The 18,865-nt window shown below is 47.7% G+C and overlaps 1 protein-coding gene across 3 annotated transcripts in view; it reads right to left on the reverse strand.

The window, feature by feature from the left end:
- The window catches only part of LOC121873156 (protein still life, isoforms C/SIF type 2-like), a 389,616-nt gene that overhangs the window by 301,164 nt on the left and 69,587 nt on the right, over window positions 1-18,865 (reverse strand). For all 3 annotated transcript variants that reach the window (XM_042376482.1, XM_042376480.1, XM_042376481.1), the window contains exons 2-3: window positions 18,481-18,748; window positions 1,896-2,039 (exon numbers count right to left, since the gene is read on the reverse strand). In XM_042376482.1, coding sequence (XP_042232416.1) covers window positions 1,896-2,039; window positions 18,481-18,748 — 412 coding nt within the window. The remainder of the gene's footprint in view (window positions 1-1,895; window positions 2,040-18,480; window positions 18,749-18,865) is intronic.

Here is an 18,865-nt window from a genome sequence, read left to right on the forward strand (position 1 = left end):
TATTTATTTCTACACTATTACCATATTAGAAAACTAGACGTGGATTCGATGATATATTCCGTTAGATAAATTTTTCCAGAAGACCTTTGAGGGATATTTAAGAGAGAGAGAGAGAGAGAGAGAGAGAGAGAGAGAGAGAGAGAGAGGTTAGCAGCACGGATTCAAGAAAAGATCGTATTTACATTTTCCTTATCAAATAGACTAAAAGACTGTATTTAACTGTATGATTTATAGAGCTGTAATATAAGATCCAAAAATGGCATCAAAACTGTACTCAGGCTTTACCTACATAATTATATGATGAATTCAGGTACAGTTACATGTTTAAGTTCAGGGCTTCCAAGTTAACATAACAATGGTTGTTAGGTCTATAAGCATACCATTAGTCTTTACACACACACACATACAGAGTTTCAGGCCAGCTCTGAGCCCCTGACGTGACCTCTTTAACCATCATGACTGTCTTGTATGTCAGAGCGAGCGTTTGATTGTTTGATAAGGCCAGAACAGCGGCGAGTCACGTTGCGTCAGACTAATATGGTAGTCTGATGAGGTGCCTCGCTACGTGACAACACGATATAGATAATTTACATACGTCTATATACACCATACAAACACTATATATATATATATATATATATATATATATATATATATATATATATATATATATATATATATATATATATATATATATAGATGTGGCTTAAAATATCAGGGTTTGACCTACACCGAATGTCAAGAGTATGAGAAGGAATCTTAGTGTTGAGACCGCTGGCAGGTCATGGCCATATATAAGACTGGTTGAAGGTTTTATATCATTAGCTTAACGATTGAATTATATCAATTCAGATAAAAAAATTGTCAATAATGAAGGCCAGTAATCTCTTTCATGTGTAAACACCAATTAACGTCAAATTAGAATGATATATCGTGAAAGATCGAACTGGCGGTCATGTTTCCCAGTTTAATAATAAAAAAAAAAACGTATCTCATCACGCAATACTGATCCTTATATCAGAGGCATGTTAAAATTACAAACAAAAATAGCCTGCTAATATTTATGTATCATGAAGACAATGAGAACTACCACAGGCCAAAAGCCATGATTATAAAAAGCCAATCGTAAAAAGGCAACAACCATCCCAGAACCTGACCATTTTATTTTTAATAATAATAATAATAATAAAATGTTGGCAATCTGTGAGGAGAGGTTATTGCAGAACATTAATGAAAATACAACAGCAGACCAAAAAAAAATGGATTTTTCGTTTAAAAGTGAACGGACTTGCTATTGGGTGGGAAAAGGGAACAATTCAACATAAGTGAACGAGCAATTATAGTGCAGTTAGATCACATAATCCTGTATAAAAACTAACATACGGAATAGTTACTGAATATTTTACTTTGGATGGATTATCTTATTTTCACGCTTGCAAACGCTTTTCCCGTTATAATGAAGGATGGCTGGAATCAAGTGTAAATACATTTTCCATTTGCTTCACTCACTCCACCCGTTGTGACATACACGTTCTGCCATGGTCACCTTCCACAACCAGGACCCATCCAGGTAATGTTAATTCCCGCCGCTTCATACATCAGCAACTAGTCCAGTCCATCCCCAGATACAAAAACTGATAAGAGAAACGAGTCCATAAAGCCCTGGGTTATTATACAACTTTGCATTGTAAGTCATCGGTGCATTTCCAAACGGTGATATCATTTGTAGTCATATCATACCGTGGAGTTAAACGAATATCTGTATCGCGCAGAAAGGAGCAAAAAGACATTTTGGAGGGATTTATAATTCCTAACATTAAGATAGGAAATAAAGAAAGAGAAACGGAGTGAGATATAAAGAAAGAAATTTCGTATCCCAAAACAACACTACTGACCGACTCGATGGCGCGGTCGATTCTGAAGATCTCTTCCTGGAGGAGGTGGAGCGTGCCTGTCTTGCCTCGGTGGCGCGCGAAGGCAGCTGCACATGCGCTGTGGATGCTGTTTACCCAGTTCTCTAGCTCCACCTGGCATGGGGCCTGTAGGGTGAAAATGAGGGATATATAGTTACAGTGATACACTCCTACTGCATAAAGAATATATAAAATGCTTTACTCAAGTATGGCACACACGATTATAACCATTCATATAGGAAGTCACCCTCACCCATGGTGCACACAGACGCGCTGCAACACGATAAACACGTACACACGTAAGCACGTACACGCGTAAACACGTACACATGTAAACATCCGCACGCACGTACACACACTCACATTAGGAAAACAGACAAAATGCCAGAATGGAGTCCACGGTAAAACCGGTAATGATAACATCAAAGAAATCCCGGTAAGGTTGACTGGCAGACTCCCTGCTACTAATGATCACAAGCTCTCATTACGCGCCACCCATATACTACACACACACACACACACACATATGTACTGTATATATATATATATATATATATATATATATATATATATATATATATATATATATATACATATATATATATAATTGTGTTGGTACATATTCACACGTGGCAGCATACGTGTACAAATTGATCAATCTTTACAGGGTGGAGAGTTTGAGTGGGCAGTCAGCCGCCAGTAGCTTCTCTAATTATTGTTATCGTAAAAAAAAATAATGTGGGCTACACATATTTTCACTGATGCCTACAATGATATGCATAAAACTAGTTGTTTGTATTATGAAATATTTATGTGCAACTGTTATTGACCGTCCTCGTCTTTCCATTCAAAATCCTGAAAAAACCCCACAGTGAAACAAAAGGTCGTCGCGCAGCAAATAATGTCGGGCACTCAACCTCATCCCCTTTACTGCCGCCGCCAAAATCACTCTCCGGGGACCATCCTCTTGCGTCATTAATTTAACAAAAGCACATTTGAGCTCTACTGTGATTCCCTGTTGCGTCGCCGGGAGCCTCCACGATACAAAAAAAAGAAAAGATTAAGAACACACAATCGGATAAAATTTTTGAGTTGGTGTTTTTCAATGTATAAACGCTTCTTCCAAGAAAGAATTACCTCCGAGAGCTCGGTTTCCCTTCTCCCTTACGTGTGACTGAGATACTCGTAACTTGTGAGTTATTATGATTATAAAGCGTAACATGGTGTCATACTTTTTTTGCCAAAATACTAATATAATCTTATTTGAAACATAATGAAAAACGCTATAATTACAGTTACAAACACAGAAAAGAAGGGCGTCACCGAATTCTGAAAAGCTCCTACATTAGATTTTTTCCTTTATTGGATAAGTGAGACAGCAATTACCTGAATAACCATAAACTGCGGCACAAGATAGATGACACAAATGAAATCGAAATTGCTACTGAAATGTACCTTAACTAGATTCGCAGAACCAGTTAGGGGAAAAAATACCAAACGGATTCTTTGAAAGAACTCTTTTATGTAACTGTAATTTAGTCCGACATCAAGCGAGCAAATATAGTTCAGGTAGAGTCTAATTTTGAATGCTATTTGTGGCCGTAATTTTTCGTGCTATAGCTTAAGTTATCCGCTCACGTGCACTCTCATAATCACATCAGCTGCGGGGAATCTTTGTAGATCATGACTCAGGCTTAGAATAAAACGTATCGTGGAAGAGTAAGTGAATAATTACTTCATGATCGTTGATAATCCCCACAAGCCTAAAGTAGTAATACACTAGGCTACTGAAGTCAGGAAAATATATTCTTTAGACTACTATACAAAGTCTCTTTCCACGCGTAAGACTTCCAAATGCTAGAACGAATCTTTAATCCACTTATGTATCCGTACGTATCATTGTAGTACAGTATATAATTTGAGTCGGTTACCGTTTCGACAAGAGTGTAATGCATCTTTTGTCCCTGACTATACTGTACATCTACCGTTGAGTCATTGGTTGAGAAGTCAGGTTTTCATTAAGTTTGGTTGTTTTGGGTTAGGTTAGGGTAAGGTAGGTTGTTTTGGGTTAGGTTAGGGTAAGGTAGGTTGTTTTGGGTTAGGTTAGGGTAAGGTAGGTTGTTTTGGGTTAGGTTAGGGTAAGGTAGGTTATACTGGGTTAGGTTAAGGCGGATTAGATTTAATTAAAATAGGATAAATTTGGTTTTGGTTAGACTGGGGCTAGGTTGGGTTCACTATGGTTCAAGTTAGGCTATGCTACGATGTGTTGGGTTGGGTTGGGTTGGGTTGGGTTGGGTTGGGTTGGGTTGGGTTGGGTTGGGTTGGGTTAGGATAAGTTGGTTTAGGATAGGTTGTGATATATTTGGTTTGGTTGTTGTTGTTATAATGTTATTACTGCGCTTCAACAACGACGGTCTTACAGCGCGTATCATATTGGTGAGTAATATACATTAGTCCAACAACAATAACGAATTATGACATAAAACTTTTTTAGGTTGGGTTAGGTTAAGATACGTCTCGTTAGGTCGGGTTAGGTTAAGATACGTCTCGTTAGGTCGGGTTAGGTTAAGATACGTCTCGTTAGGTCGGGTTAGGTTAGTTTAGGTTATTACCCATCATCAGGACAACAGCAAATGTTGTATAAGAGAAGAAAACATTGTCTAAAATACAACTTAATTAAGAAAATATTGTTAGTAATAGTGTACGACAGCGTGGTGGCAGAGCAGACTCATTACCCTGTCTCAACAATGGCACTGACGTGTTAAGTATCGACCAGCAGGGGACACGGGGGAGGGGGTTAGTGGCGACCAGCAGGGCATGGAGGGGGGTGGCGACCAGCAGGGGACACGGGGAGGGGGTAGGGCGACCAGCAGGGGACACGGGGAGGGGGTTAGTGGCGACCAGCAGGGGACACGGGGAGGGGGTTAGTGGCGACCAGCAGGGGACACGGGGAGGGTTAGTGGCGGCAGGGGACACGGGGAGGTTAGTGGCGACCAGCAGGGACACGGGGGGGGGTTAGTGGCACAGGAACACAGGGAGGTGTGGCCCAGCAGGGACACGGGAGGGTTAGTGGCAACCAGCAGGGACACAGGAGGAGTGACCAGCAGGGACACAGGGAGGGGAGTAGCAGGGGGGGTGGTGGCGACCAGCAGGGGACACAGGGGAGGGGTTAGTGGCGACCAGCAGGGGACACGGGGGAGGGTTAGTGGCGACCAGCAGTAAACAGGGGAGGGTTAGTGGCGACCAGCAGGGAACACGGGGAGGGTTAGTGGCAGACCAGGGACACAGGGGGGGGGGTTAGTGGCGACCAGCAGGGACACAGGGGGAGGGTTAGTGGCGACCAGCAGAACACGGGGGAGGGTTAGTGGCACCAGCAGGGGACAGGGGAGGGGTTAGTGGCGACCAGCAGGGGACGGGGAGGGGTTAGTGGCGACCAGCAGGAACACGGGGAGGGGTTGTGGGACCAGGCAGGGGAGGGTTGGGCAGGAGGGGGGGGAGGGTGGCGACCAGCAGGGACACAGGGGAGGTTAGTGGCGACCAGCAGGAACACGGGGAGGGTTGGTGGCGACCAGCAGGAACACGGGGGAGGGGGTTAGTGGCGACCAGCAGGGAACACGGGGGAGGGGGTTAGTGGCGACCAGCAGGGAACACGGGGGAGGGTAGTGGCGACCAGCAGGGGACACGGGGAGAGGGGTTAGTGGCGACCAGCAGGGAACACAGGGGGGGGTTAGTGGCGACCAGCAGGAACACGGGACGGGGTTAGTGGCGACCAGCAGGGGACAAGGAGGGTTAGTGCGACCAGCAGGGGACACGGGGGAGGGGGTTAGTGGCGACCAGCAGGACACAGGGGGAGGGGTTAGTGGCGACCAGCAGAACACGGGGAGGGTTGGTGGCGACCAGCAGGAACACAGGGGAGGGGGTTAGTGGCGACAGCAGGGAACAGGGGGGTTAATTGGCGACCAGCAGGAACCCGGGGAGGTTAGTGACCAGCGGGACACAGGGGGACACAGGGAGGTTAGTGTGACCAGCAGGACAGGGGGAGGTTAGTGGCCGGGGAGACACAGGGGAGGGTTAGTGGCGACCAGCAGGGAACACGGGGGGGAGGGTTAGTGGGGCCAGCAGGGGACCAGGGGAGGGGTTAGTGGCGACCAGCAGGAACAGGGGGAGGGGTTAGTGGCAGCAGGGGACACGGGGGAGGGGGTTAGTGGCGACCAGCAGGGGACACGGGGGAGGGTTAGTGGCGACCAGCAGGGGACACGGGGGAGGGGTTAGTGGCGACCAGCAGGGGACACGGGGGGGAGGGGGTTAGTGGCGACCAGCAGGGACACGGGGGGAGGGTTAGTGGCGACCAGCAGGGAACACAGGGAGGGTTAGTGGCGACCAGCAGGGAACACAGGGGAGGGTTAGTGGCGACCAGCAGGGAACACAGGGGGGAGGGGGTTAGTGGCGACCAGCTAGAACACGGGAGGGTTAGTGGCGACCAGCAGGGGACACAGGGGGAGGGTTAGTGGCGACCAGCAGGGACACAGGGGAGGGTTAGTGGCGACCAGCAGGAACACGGGGGAGGGTTAGTGGCGACCAGCAGGGAACACGGGAGGGGGTTAGTGGCGACCAGCGGAGGACACGGGGGAGGGGGTTAGTGGCGACCAGCAGGAACCAGGGGGGAGGGTTAGTGGCGACCAGCAGGGGACACGGGGAGGGGGTTAGTGGCGACCAGCAGGGGACACGGGGAGGGGGGGAGTGGCGACCAGCAGAGGACACGGGGAGGGGTTAGTGGCGACCAGCAGGGGCACAGGGAGGGTTAGTGGCGACCAGCAGGACACAGGGAGGGTTAGTGGCGACCAGCAGGGAACACGGGGGAGGGTGAGTGGCGACCAGCAGGAACACAGGAGGTTAGTGGTGACCAGCAGGGAACACGGGGAGGGTTAGTGGCGACCAGCAGGGACCGCGGGGAGGGTTAGTGGCGACCAGCAGGGACACGGAGGGGGGTTAGTGGCGACCAGCAGGGAAACACAGGGAGGGGGTTAGTGGCGACCAGCAGGGACACGGGGAGGGGTTGCGACCAGCAGGGACACGGGGAGGTTAGTGGCACCAGCAGACACAGGAGGGGGTTAGTGGCACCGCAGGGGACACGGGGGAGGGGAGTGGGGACCAGCGGGGACACGGGGGAGGGGGTTAGTGGCGACCAGCAGGAACACAGGAGGGGTTAGTATGGACCAGCAGGGAACACGGGGAGGGGAGTGGCGCCGTTAAACTCCCGCAGGGTAGAGCCACAACCCGACGAAAACATGGACAAAAACCCGCCAGTTCTTTATTTATTTATTTATTTCATAATTTAATAATCAATATTTCATTGGTTAGGTTAGGATGAATTAGTTAAGGTACAGTAAAGTTAGGTTAGATTACGTTCAGCAAGGTAAGGTTTGGTTAGGTTAGGTTAGGTTAGATTATGTAAAGTTAGGTTAGATTATGTTCAGCAAGGTAAGGTTAGGTACAGTATGGTTAGGTTAGGTTAGGTAAGAAGGTTAGGTTAGATCAGGTAAAGTTAGGTTAGATTATGTTCAGCAAGGTAAGGTTTGGTTAGGATAGGTTAGGTTAGGTTAGGTACAGTAAGGTTAGGTTAGATCAGGTAAAGTTAGGTTAGATTAGTTCGCGGTTAGTTTGGTTGGATTGCGTTCAGCAAGGTGAGGTTTGTTAGATTAGATTATGTTCAGCAAGGTAAAGTTAGGTTAAGTTAGGTTAGGTTAGGTACAGTAAGGTTAGGTTAGATCGTGTAAAGTTAGGTTAGAATACGTTACATCACATTTCATTACGCTAGGTTAGGTTACGTTAAATTCAGTTCAATTATGCTTCTTTATATTATACTACATTAACTAATACCACGATTAAGTTGTGTAGATAATCGTTAAACCACGTTCGCTTATATTAAGTTGGGGAGATCGTCACGTCAACATGAAGTTATTATTTGATTTATCACTAACAGCTGTCTTGGCTTATGAACTGGAAAAATATATATCTTTCTATCCATTTATTCATCTATCTACTTCTATCTATCTTTCTATCTTTCTATCTTATCTATTCTATCTATCTATCTATCTGTCCATGTGTCTATCTTTTTACTCATCTCTCTCCTTATATCAGCCTATGCACTAACCCCGTCACCGCTGCCGCCAGTTACAACCATTACCACCACCGTCATCACCACCATCACCACCACCGTCATCACCACCGTCACCACCACCACCGTCATCACCACCGTCACCACCACCGTCACCACCTCACCACCGTCATCACCACCGTCATCACCACCACCGTCATCACCACCGTCATCACCACCGTCACCACCACCACCACCACACCACACCGTCATCACCACCAGTCACCACCACCGTCATCTCACCACCACCGTCATCACCACCGTCACCACCACCACCGTCATCACCACCGTCACCACCACCGTCACCACCACCACCGTCATCACCACCGTCACCACCACCGTCACCACCACCACCGTCATCACCACCGTCACCACCACCGTCACCACCACCACCGTCATCACCACCGTCACCACCACCGTCACCACCACCACCGTCATCACCACACCACCACCGTCATCTCCACCGTCATCACCACCGCCGTTATCACCACCACCGTCATCCCACCGTCATCACCACCGTCATCACACCACCGTCATCACCACCGTCACTGCCCACCGTCATCACACCGTCACCACCATCGTCATCACCACCGTCACCACCACCGTCACCACCACCACTCATCACCATCCACCACCCACTCCACCACCACCGTCACCACCACCACCGTCATCACCACCGTCACCTCACCACCGTCACCACCACCACATCACCACCACTGCCACCACCACCACCGTCATCATCACCACCGTCACCACCACCGTCATCACCACCACCATCACCACCGTCACCACCACCGTCATCACCACCGTCATCACCACCGTCACCACCACCGTCACCACCACCACGTCTCATCACCGTCACCACCACCGTCACCACCACCACCGTCATCACCACCGTCACCACCACCCGTCATCACCACCACCGTCATCACCACCGTCACCACCAACGTCACCACCACCACCGTCATCATCATCACCGTCACCAACACCGTCATCACACCACCACCGTCATCACCACCGTCACCACCACCGTCATCACCACCGTCATCACCACCGTCACCACCACCCACCGTCATCACCACCGTCACCCACCAACACCGTCATCACCACCGTCACCGCTCACCACCGTCACCACCACCACCGTCATCACCACCGTCACCACCAACACCGTTATCACCACCGTCACCACGACACCGCTATCACCACCGTCACCACCATCACCACCGTCACCACACCATCATCACCACCACCGTCACCACCACCACCGTCATCATCATCACCACCACCACCGTTATCACCACCGTCACACCACCGTCATCACCACCACGTTATCACCACCGTCATCACCACCACCGTTATCACCACCGTCATCACCACCACCGTATCACCACCGTCATCACCACCGTCACCACCGTCACCACCACTACCGTCATCACCACCGTCACCACCAACACCGTTATCACTACCGTCATCACCGTCATCACCACCGTCACCACCACCAGGAGGAGGAGGACGCCACGAGGCCCGGGGAGAGACATTCTTGAGACGGCGTCACTACCGGTCGATGAAATATTACAGCGAGCTGACCAGGAGACGACTCACATGCAGGAACCTGGTTACTGGGGCGCCAGGGGGGAGGTGTAGACGTAAGAGGGGAGGTAGACGTGCTAAAGAGGGAGCATGGGGTAGACGCATATGAAGAGGGGTAGGGGTGGTAGATGTAAGAGGAGAGGTAGCAGGGGAAGGAAAGGGAGGTGGGATGGGAGGATAGCAGGTGTCAAGACATGTGGTTATGTTAGGTTAGGTTAGGTTAGGTTTAGGTTAGGTTGTGTTAGGTTAGGTTAGGTTAGGTTAGGTTGTGTTAGGTTAGGTTATGTTAGGTAAAGTTAATTTAATATGACCCAAAATGACCCAAGCTGACCCAACAGTCCTCTCATAGCCTCTAATAGCCTAATTAACCCGTCCGTCTTAATTACCATTCTATTTAACCTCAAGTTAACAAAACCTTCATTAAAATTCACGGTTTTCATAGAAAGTTAACGACTCCTACATTTAACACATTATTCCTCTTCTTAACTGGAAAGTAATTTAGTAAACGTTATTTTGTGAGTTTTATTAACTACTAAACAAGCGTCAAGATTAGCTTAATCACTTTAGGGTCGTTGGTCGTTAGTGACGTGACTGTAACAATAATACTTGTAAATAATAACCTTTCTGGGGTGGTTGCGTTACAGCTGATTACCGTTATAATAATATTACTGCACTACAACAACTAAGGCCTTTAAGCGTGTTAATAGTTACCTAAATCCATCAAGTAAGAATTAGATCAAATTGTCAAAGTTATAAGTTGCTGACACAATATACCTGACGTATAATGATCGACTAAAACTATTTTCTTTTTGTTTTTGTCCCTAAACTTTCAAAAACTTACATAACATTAAATATTATCATCAACTTATTAACTCTTACATCGATGAAGGTAAACAAACACAGCCTGAAGCATCTCCTACTGTGATGAACTCTCTCTCTCTCTCTCCTCTACCTACCTGTGATTAACTCTCTCTCTCCTCTCCTCTCACCTGTGTGTTAATCCTCTCTCTCCTCTCACTACCTGTGATTAACTCTCTCTCCTCTCCTTACCTGTGATTAACTCTCTCCTCTCACTACTCTTGCGATTAACTCTCTCACCACCTGTGATTATCTCTCTCCTCTCACTACCTGTGATTAACTCTCTCTCTCTCCTCTCACTACCTGTGATTAACTCTCTCTCCTCTCACTACCTGTGATTAACTCTCTCCCTCTCACTACCTGTGATGAACTCTCTCTCTCTCCTCTCACTACCTGTGATTAACCTCTCTCTCCTCTCCCTACCTGTGATGAACTCTCTCTCTCTCCCTCTCACTACCTGTGATTAACTCTCTCTCTCCTCCCTACCCAGATTAACTCTCTCTCCTCTCACTACCAGTCACTCTCCTCCTCACTCACCTGTGATTAACTCTCTCTCTCTCCTCTCACTACCTGTGATTAACTCTCTCCTCCTCACTACCTGTGATTAACTCTCTCCTCTCACTACCTGTGATTAACTCTCTCTCTCCTCACTACCTGTGATTAACTCTCTCTCTCCTCCTCACTCACTCTGATTAACTCTCTCTCCTCCTCACTACCTGTGATTAACTCTCTCCTCCTCACTACCTGTAATTAACTCTCTCTCTCCTCTCACTACCTGTGATTAACTCTCTCTCTCTCCTCTCACTACCTGTGATTAGTAACTCTCTCCTCTCCTACCCAGTGATTCCTCTCTCTCCTCTCCCTACCTGTGATTAACTCTCTCCTCCTCACTACCCATGATTACCTCCTACTACCTGTGATTAACTCTCCTCTCACTACCTGTGATTAACTCTCTCTCCTCTCACTACCTATGATTAACTCTCTCTCTCTCCTCTCACTACCTGTGATTAGTCCTCTCTCTCTCCTCACTCACCTATGATTAACTCTCTCTCCTCCTACTACCTGTGATTAACTCTCTCTCTCTCCTCACTACCTGTAATCCTCTCTCTCTCCTCTCACTCCTGTGATTAACTCTCTCTCTCTCCTCTCACTACCTGTGATTAACTCTCTCTCCTCACTACCTGTGATTAACTCTCTCTCCTCTCACTTCCTGTGATTAACTCTCTCTCTCCTCTCACTCACTCCAGATTAACTCTCTCTCTCTCACTACCTGTGATTAACTCTCCTCCTCCCACCACTATGAGATTAACCTCCTCCTCTCACTACCTGATTAATCCTCTCTCTCCTCCTCACTTCCCTGTGATTAACTCTCTCTCTCTCCTCCTCACTCACTGTGATTAACTCTCTCTCTCCTCACTACCTGTGATTAACTCTCTCTCTCTCTCACTACCTGTGATTAACTCTCTCTCTCTCCTCTCACTTCCTGTGATTAACTCTCTCCTCCCTCTCACTACCTGTGATTAACTCTCTCTCTCTCTCCTCACTACCTGTGATTAACCTCTCTCCTCCTCCTCTCACTACTCATGATTAACTCTCTCTCCACCTTATGATTAACTCTCTCTCTCCTCTCACTACCTGTGATTAACTCTTCTCTCCCTCCTCACTACCTGTGACTATTCTCCTCCTCACCACTGTGATTAACCTCTCTCTCTCCTCTCACTACCTATGATTAACTCTCACTACCTGTGATTAACTCTCTCTCTCTCTCCTCCTCACTACCTGTGATTAACTCTCTCTCTCCTCTCACTACCCAGACACTCTCCTCTCACTACCCATGATTAACTCTCTCTCTCTCCTCTCACTACCTGTGATTAACTCTCTCTCTCTCCTCTCTCTACGTACTGTGATTACTCTCTCTCTCCTCTCACTACCTGTGATTAACTCTCTCTCCTCTCACTCACCTGTGATTAACTCTCTCTCTCTCTCACTCACCTATGATTAACTCTCTCTCTCTCTCACTACCTGTGATTGTCCTCTTCTCCTCACTACACCTGTGATTAACTCTCCTCCCTCACTACCTGTGATTAACTCTCTCTCCTCTCCTCTCACCCACCTTGAATTACTTCTCTCTCTCCTCTACTCTCACAGTGATTACTCTCTCTCCTCCTCACTACCTGTGATGATTCTCTCTCTCACTACCTGTGATTACTCTCTCTCTCTCCTCCTCAGTACTCTGTGATTAACTCTCTCTCTCCTCTCAGCACTGTGATTACTCTCTCTCTCCTCTCACTACCCAGGATTACTCCTCTCTCTCCTCTCACTACCTGTTGATTAACTCTCTCTCTCCCTCTCTCACACTACTGACTCTCTCTCTCTCCTCTCACTACTATGATTGCTTTCTCTCTCTCCTCTCTCACCTATGATTAACTCTCTCTCCTCTCACTACCTTGATTGCTTTCTCTCTCTCTCTCTCCTCTCCTACCTATGAGTGCTCTCTCTCTCCTCTCCACCTTATGATTACCTCTCTCTCTCTCCTCTCACTACCTGTAATTAACTCTCTCTCTCCTCTCACTACCTGTATTACTCTCTCTCTCTCTCTCACTACCTATGATTATCTCTCTCTCTCTCTCTCACTACCTGTGATTCTCTCTCTCTCTCCTCTCACTACCTGCAGTGCTCTCTCTCTCTCCTCTCACTACCTGTGATAACTCTCTCTCCTCTCACTACCTGCCAATTCTTTCTCTCTCTCTCCTCTCCCTGCTTGATTACTCTCTCTCCTCTCTCACTACCTTGATGCTTTCTCTCTCTCTCTCCTCTCTACCTGTGATTAACTTTCTCTCTCTCTCTCCTCTCACTACCTGCAATTACTCTCTCTCTCTCTCTCCTCTCACTACCTGTGATTACCTCTCTCTCTCTCCTCTCCTGCCAGTGCTCTCTCTCCTCTCCACTACCTGCAGTGCTTTCTCTCCTCTCCTCTCACTACCTATGATTACTTTCTCTCTCTCTCTCCTCCACTACCTGCATTAACTCTCTCTCTCCTCTCACCTATGATTACTCTCTCTCTCCTCTCACTACCTGTGATGCTTTCTCTCTCTCCTCTCACTACACTGGCAATTTCTCCTCTCTCTCCTCTCACTACCTGTGATCCTCTCTCTCTCTCTCTCTCTCACTATGATTGCTTTCTCTCTCTCTCTCTCCTCTCTACCTGCAGTGCTCTCTCTCTCCTCTCCCCTACCTGCCAGTGCTCTCTCTCTCCTCTCACTTCCCTTGATTCTCTCTCTCTCTCCTCTCACTACCTGTGATCTCCTCTCTCTCTCTCCCTCTCTCACTACCTGTGATTAACTCTCTCTCTCTCTCTCTCTCCTCTCACTACCTGCAGTGCTTTCTCTCTCTCTCTCTCTCTCTCCTCTCTACCTGTGATTACTCTCTCTCTCTCTCTACCTGTGAGTGCTTTCTCTCTCTCTCCTCTCCCTACTACCTATGAGTGCTCTCTCTCTCTCTCACCTACCTGCAATTAACCTCTCTCTCTCTCTCTCCCTACAAGTGCTTTCTCTCTCTCTCTCCCTCTCCCCTCAGCAGTGCTCTCTCTCTCCTCTCACTACCTGTGATTGCTCTCTCTCTCTCTCCTCTCACTACCTATGTTAGCTCTCTCTCTCTCTCTCTCTCTCCTCTCACTACCTGTGATTAACTCTCTCTCTCTCCTCTCACCTGCTTGTTAACTCTCTCTCTCTCTCCTCTCACTACCTGCAGTTAACTCTCTCTCTCTCTCTCCTCTCCTACCTGCAGTGCTCTCTCTCTCCTCTCACTACCTGTGATTGCTCTCTCTCTCTCCTCTCACTACCTGTGATTAACTCTCTCTCTCTCTCCCCTCTCCACCTGCAATTCTTTCTCTCTCTCCGCACCACTACCTTATTAGCTCTCTCTCTCCTCTCACTACCTGGCGTTGCTCTCTCTCTCCTCTCTCTACCTGTGATTCTTTCTCTCTCTCTCCTCTCACTACCTGTGATTACTCTCTCTCTCCTCTCTCTACCTGTGATTATCTCTCTCTCCTCTCACTACCTGTGATTAACTCTCTCTCTCCTCTCACTACCTGCATTGCTTCTCCCTCTCCTCTCACCACCTCCAGCAGTTAACTCTCTCTCTCCTCTCTACCTGTAAGTGCTCTCTCTCTCCTCTCTACCTACCGAGTGCTCTCTCTCTCTCTCCTCTCACACCACCTACTTACTCTCTCTCTCTCTCTTCTCACTACCTGTGATTACTCTCTCTCTCCTCTCACTACCTACAATTACTCTCTCTCTCCTCTCACCTATGATTAACTCTCTCTCTCTCCTCTCACTACCTGTGAAGTGCTCTCTCTCTCTCTCTCTCCTCTCCCTGTGTTGCTTTCTCTCTCTCCTCTCACTACCTGGTAACTCTCTCTCTCTCTCTACTACAAAGTGCTCTCTCTCTCCTCTCCTCTCACTACCTGTAATTCTCTCTCTCTCTCTCTCTCCTCTCCACTACCTGCCAATTACTCTCTCTCTCTCCTCTCACTACCTGCAGTGCTCTCTCTCCTCTCACCACCTGATTGCTCTCTCTCTCTCTCCTCTCTCACTACCTGTAATTACTCTCTCCTCTCTTTCTACCAGTGCTCTCTCTCTCTCCTCTCACTACCTGTGATTAACTCCTCTCTCTCCTCTCACTACCTGCAATTAACTCTCTCTCTCTCCTCTCTCACTACCTGTGAGTGCTCTCTCTCTCTCCTCTCTCTACCTGTGAGTGCTCTCTCTCTCTCCTCTCACTACCTATAGTGCTTTCTCTCTCTCTCTCTCCTCTCACTACCCGTGATTGCTCTCTCTCTCCTCTCACACTATAATTGCTCTCTCTCTCTCTCCTCTCACTACCTGCAATTAACTCTCTCTCTCTCTCTCCTCTCACTACCTGTGATTGCTCTCTCTCTCCTCTCACTACCGCAAGTGCTCTCTCTCTCTCCTCTCACTACCTGTGATGCTCTCTCTCTCTCTCACTACCTGTGATTAACTTCTCTCTCTCTCCTCTCCCTGTGATTGCTCTCTCTCCTCCTCACTACGCATTAACTCTCTCTCTCTCCTCTCTCACTACCTGTGATTAACTCTCTCTCCTCTACCTGAGTTAACTCTCTCTCTCCTCTCTCACTGCCCTGATTCTTTCTCTCTCTCCTCTCACTACCTGTGATTTTCTCTCTCTCTCCTCTCACTACCTGTGATTAACTCTCTCTCTCTCCTCTCACTACCTGTGATTAACTCTCTCTCTCTCCTCTCACTACCTGTGATTAACTCTCTCTCTCTCCTCTCACCACCTGTGATTGCTCTCTCTCTCTCCTCTCACTCTGTGATTAACTCCTCTCTCTCTCCTCTCACTACCTGTGATTAACTCTCTCTCTCCTCTCACTACCTGTGATTAACTCTCTCTCTCTCTCTCTCTCTCCTCTCACTACCTGTGATTACACTCTCTCTCTCCTCTCACTACCTGTGATTGCTCTCTCTCCTCTCCTACCTGTGATTCTCTCTCTCTCTCACTACAAGTTAACTCTCTCTCTCCTCTCCCTATGATTAACTCTCTCTCTCTCCTCTCACTACCTGTCATTGCTCTCTCTCTCTCTTCTCCTGCCTGTGATTAACTCTCTCTCTCCTCTCACTACCTGTGATTACTCTCTCTCTCCTCTCACTACCTGCTTGTGCTCTCTCTCTCTCCTCTCTCACTACCTGTGATTAACTCTCTCTCTCTCTCCTCCTCACTACCTGTGATTACCTCTCTCTCTCCTTCACTACCTGTGATTAACTCTCTCTCTCTCTCTCTCTCTCTCTCTCTCTCTCTCTCCTCTCACTCGACAACTCTCTCTCTCTCTCTCTCTCTCCTCTCACTACCTGTGAGTGCTCTCTCTCTCTCTCTCTCTCTCTCTCTCTCTCTCTCTCTCTCTCTCTCTCTCTCTCCTCTCACTACCTGTGATTAACTCTCTCTCTCTCTCCTCTCCTACCTGTGATTAACTCTCTCTCTCTCTCTCTCCTCTCACTACCTGTGATTACTCTCTCTCTCTCTCTCTCTCTCTCTCTCTCTCTCTCCTCTCTGCATGATTAACTCTCTCTCTCTCTCTCTCTCTCTCCTCTCACCTGCTTGATTAACTCTCTCTCTCTCTCTCCTCTCACTACCTGTGATTAACTCTCTCTCTCCTCCTCACTGCCTGCTTGCTCTCTCTCTCTCTCTCACTACCTGTGCTCTCTCTCTCTCTCTCTCTCACTACCTGTGATTAACTCTCTCTCTCCTCTCACTACCTGTGATTAACTCTCTCTCTCCTCTCACTACCTGTGATTAACTCTCTCTCTCTCCTCTCACTACCTATGATTAACTCTCTCTCTCTCTCCTCTCACTACCTGTGATTGCTCTCTCTCTCCTCACTCACCTTGATTAACTCTCTCTCTCTCTCTCTCCTCTCACTACCTGTGATTAACTCTCTCTCTCTCCTCTCCTACCTGTGTTCTCTCTCTCTCTCCTCTCTCACTACCTATGATTAACTCTCTTCTTCCACTTAAGAGCAAAGTTTGTGTACAAAGATGGAGTGTACAAGACACACACACACACACACACACACACACACAGTCTCTTTTAACTTCACTTCTCTCCTAAGACTACTATGTCTATCTACTTGTAATTAACCTCTCCACCAACCCTCACCTCACCTGGAGAAACTTAAACAGATCCTCCTCAACAACAAACAAACAACAGGATAAACGTAACCTAACCTAACCTAACCTCTACCTAACCTAACCTAACCTAACCTCTACCTAACTGGCACAACCCTGGCCTAACCCTGGCTTCTTCTACCTAGCCACAACCTGCTTCAACCTAACCTAACCTAACCTAACCCCTAACCTAGCCTCTACCTAACCTAACCTAACCTACTTCTAACCTCTACTTCCAATTTTTTAGCATAAATCCCAGACCTCTACCTAACCTAACACAACCTAACCTAGCCTCTACTAACCTAACCTAACCTCTACCTATTTCTTCCTAGCCTAACCTAGCCTAACCTTCTTCTTCTTCAACCTCAGCCTAACCTAACCCCTAGCCTGACACAACCTCTACCTAACCTAACCTAACCTAACCTAACCTAACCTAACCTAACCTCTACTTCAATTTTTTTAACGCATAAAATCCCAGACATCATTTAATATTCCCCTAAAACTCTTTCCACCTGTAATTAACTCTTTCGCCTCTCATCTTACCTGGATGAAAGGAGTCAAATGAAGCAATGGAGAAGCAAGGGTGGGGGAGGGGAGGGGAGGGGATGGGATGGGAGGGAGGAGGGATGGAGTGGGGATATGATGGGAGGGAGGGATGGGAGGGATGGGGAGGGGAGGGATGGGAGGGGGAGGGGAGGGATGGGAGGGATGTGATGGGGAGGGGAGGGATGGGAGGGGATGTGATGGGAGGGGGAGGGGAGGGATGGGGGGGGGATATGATGGGAGGGGGAGGGGAGGGACGGGAGGAGTCTTAATTGCCTTTTATTTAGTTTTACAAGGCATTTCAACTTCCTTTTTATCTCTCTCACACACACACATAAATACACAAACAGAAACATGTACACAGAAACTTACGCACAAACACACACATACAGAAACACGTACACAGAAACAAACACAGAAAAACACACACACACATACACACAGAAACATACACACACACAGAAACATACACACGCATACATACACATACACACACACACACGTTGTTAAAGTCATCTTGGATAGTCTTGGCTTTACTTGACAGCTTCTGGTATAATCTTCAACAACTAAGGTGTTTAAACGCATATTGTAGACAAGTAAATATAGAAAATGTCATTATAATGTTATTTCTACATTTCAACAACTATTGTAAGTGCGTAACAAGGTAGAGTAGTCCAGCAGTAACTAATAACCTTGAGAGGCTGTTTACTCCACAACTCACCTGGAAGAGATAAGCGTCCCCGAAGGCAGTAGACAGGCAGAAGATGTAGTCCCTCTTGGGGTGCTCCGGGATAGGCTGCATAATGGCGCCGTCTACAATGATCAGGTGTTTAGGAGCGGCCTCGACCGAGCGTCCTTCCCGCGAGTCACACGGGTAGAAGAGCAGCGTGGTGCCCTTCAAGCACACCCAGTAACCCTTCCACCCGCGCTTCCTCGCTAGCTCGATCTGGTGCTTCTTCCTCAGTAGCCATTTCTTGACACTCAGGAACCTGTGGGTGGGGGAGAGAGAGAGGTGGTGGTTATGAGGCAGCCACAGAGGTTGTCAGGTTTCATGTTAAAGGATATTGTTGATGGTGAGTTTGTTATTAATATAATAATAATAATAA

This window comes from Homarus americanus, unplaced genomic scaffold (assembly GCF_018991925.1).
Source record: "Homarus americanus isolate GMGI-L3 unplaced genomic scaffold, GMGI_Hamer_2.0 scaffold32929, whole genome shotgun sequence".
In the NCBI taxonomy this organism is placed as follows: domain Eukaryota; kingdom Metazoa; phylum Arthropoda; class Malacostraca; order Decapoda; family Nephropidae; genus Homarus; species Homarus americanus.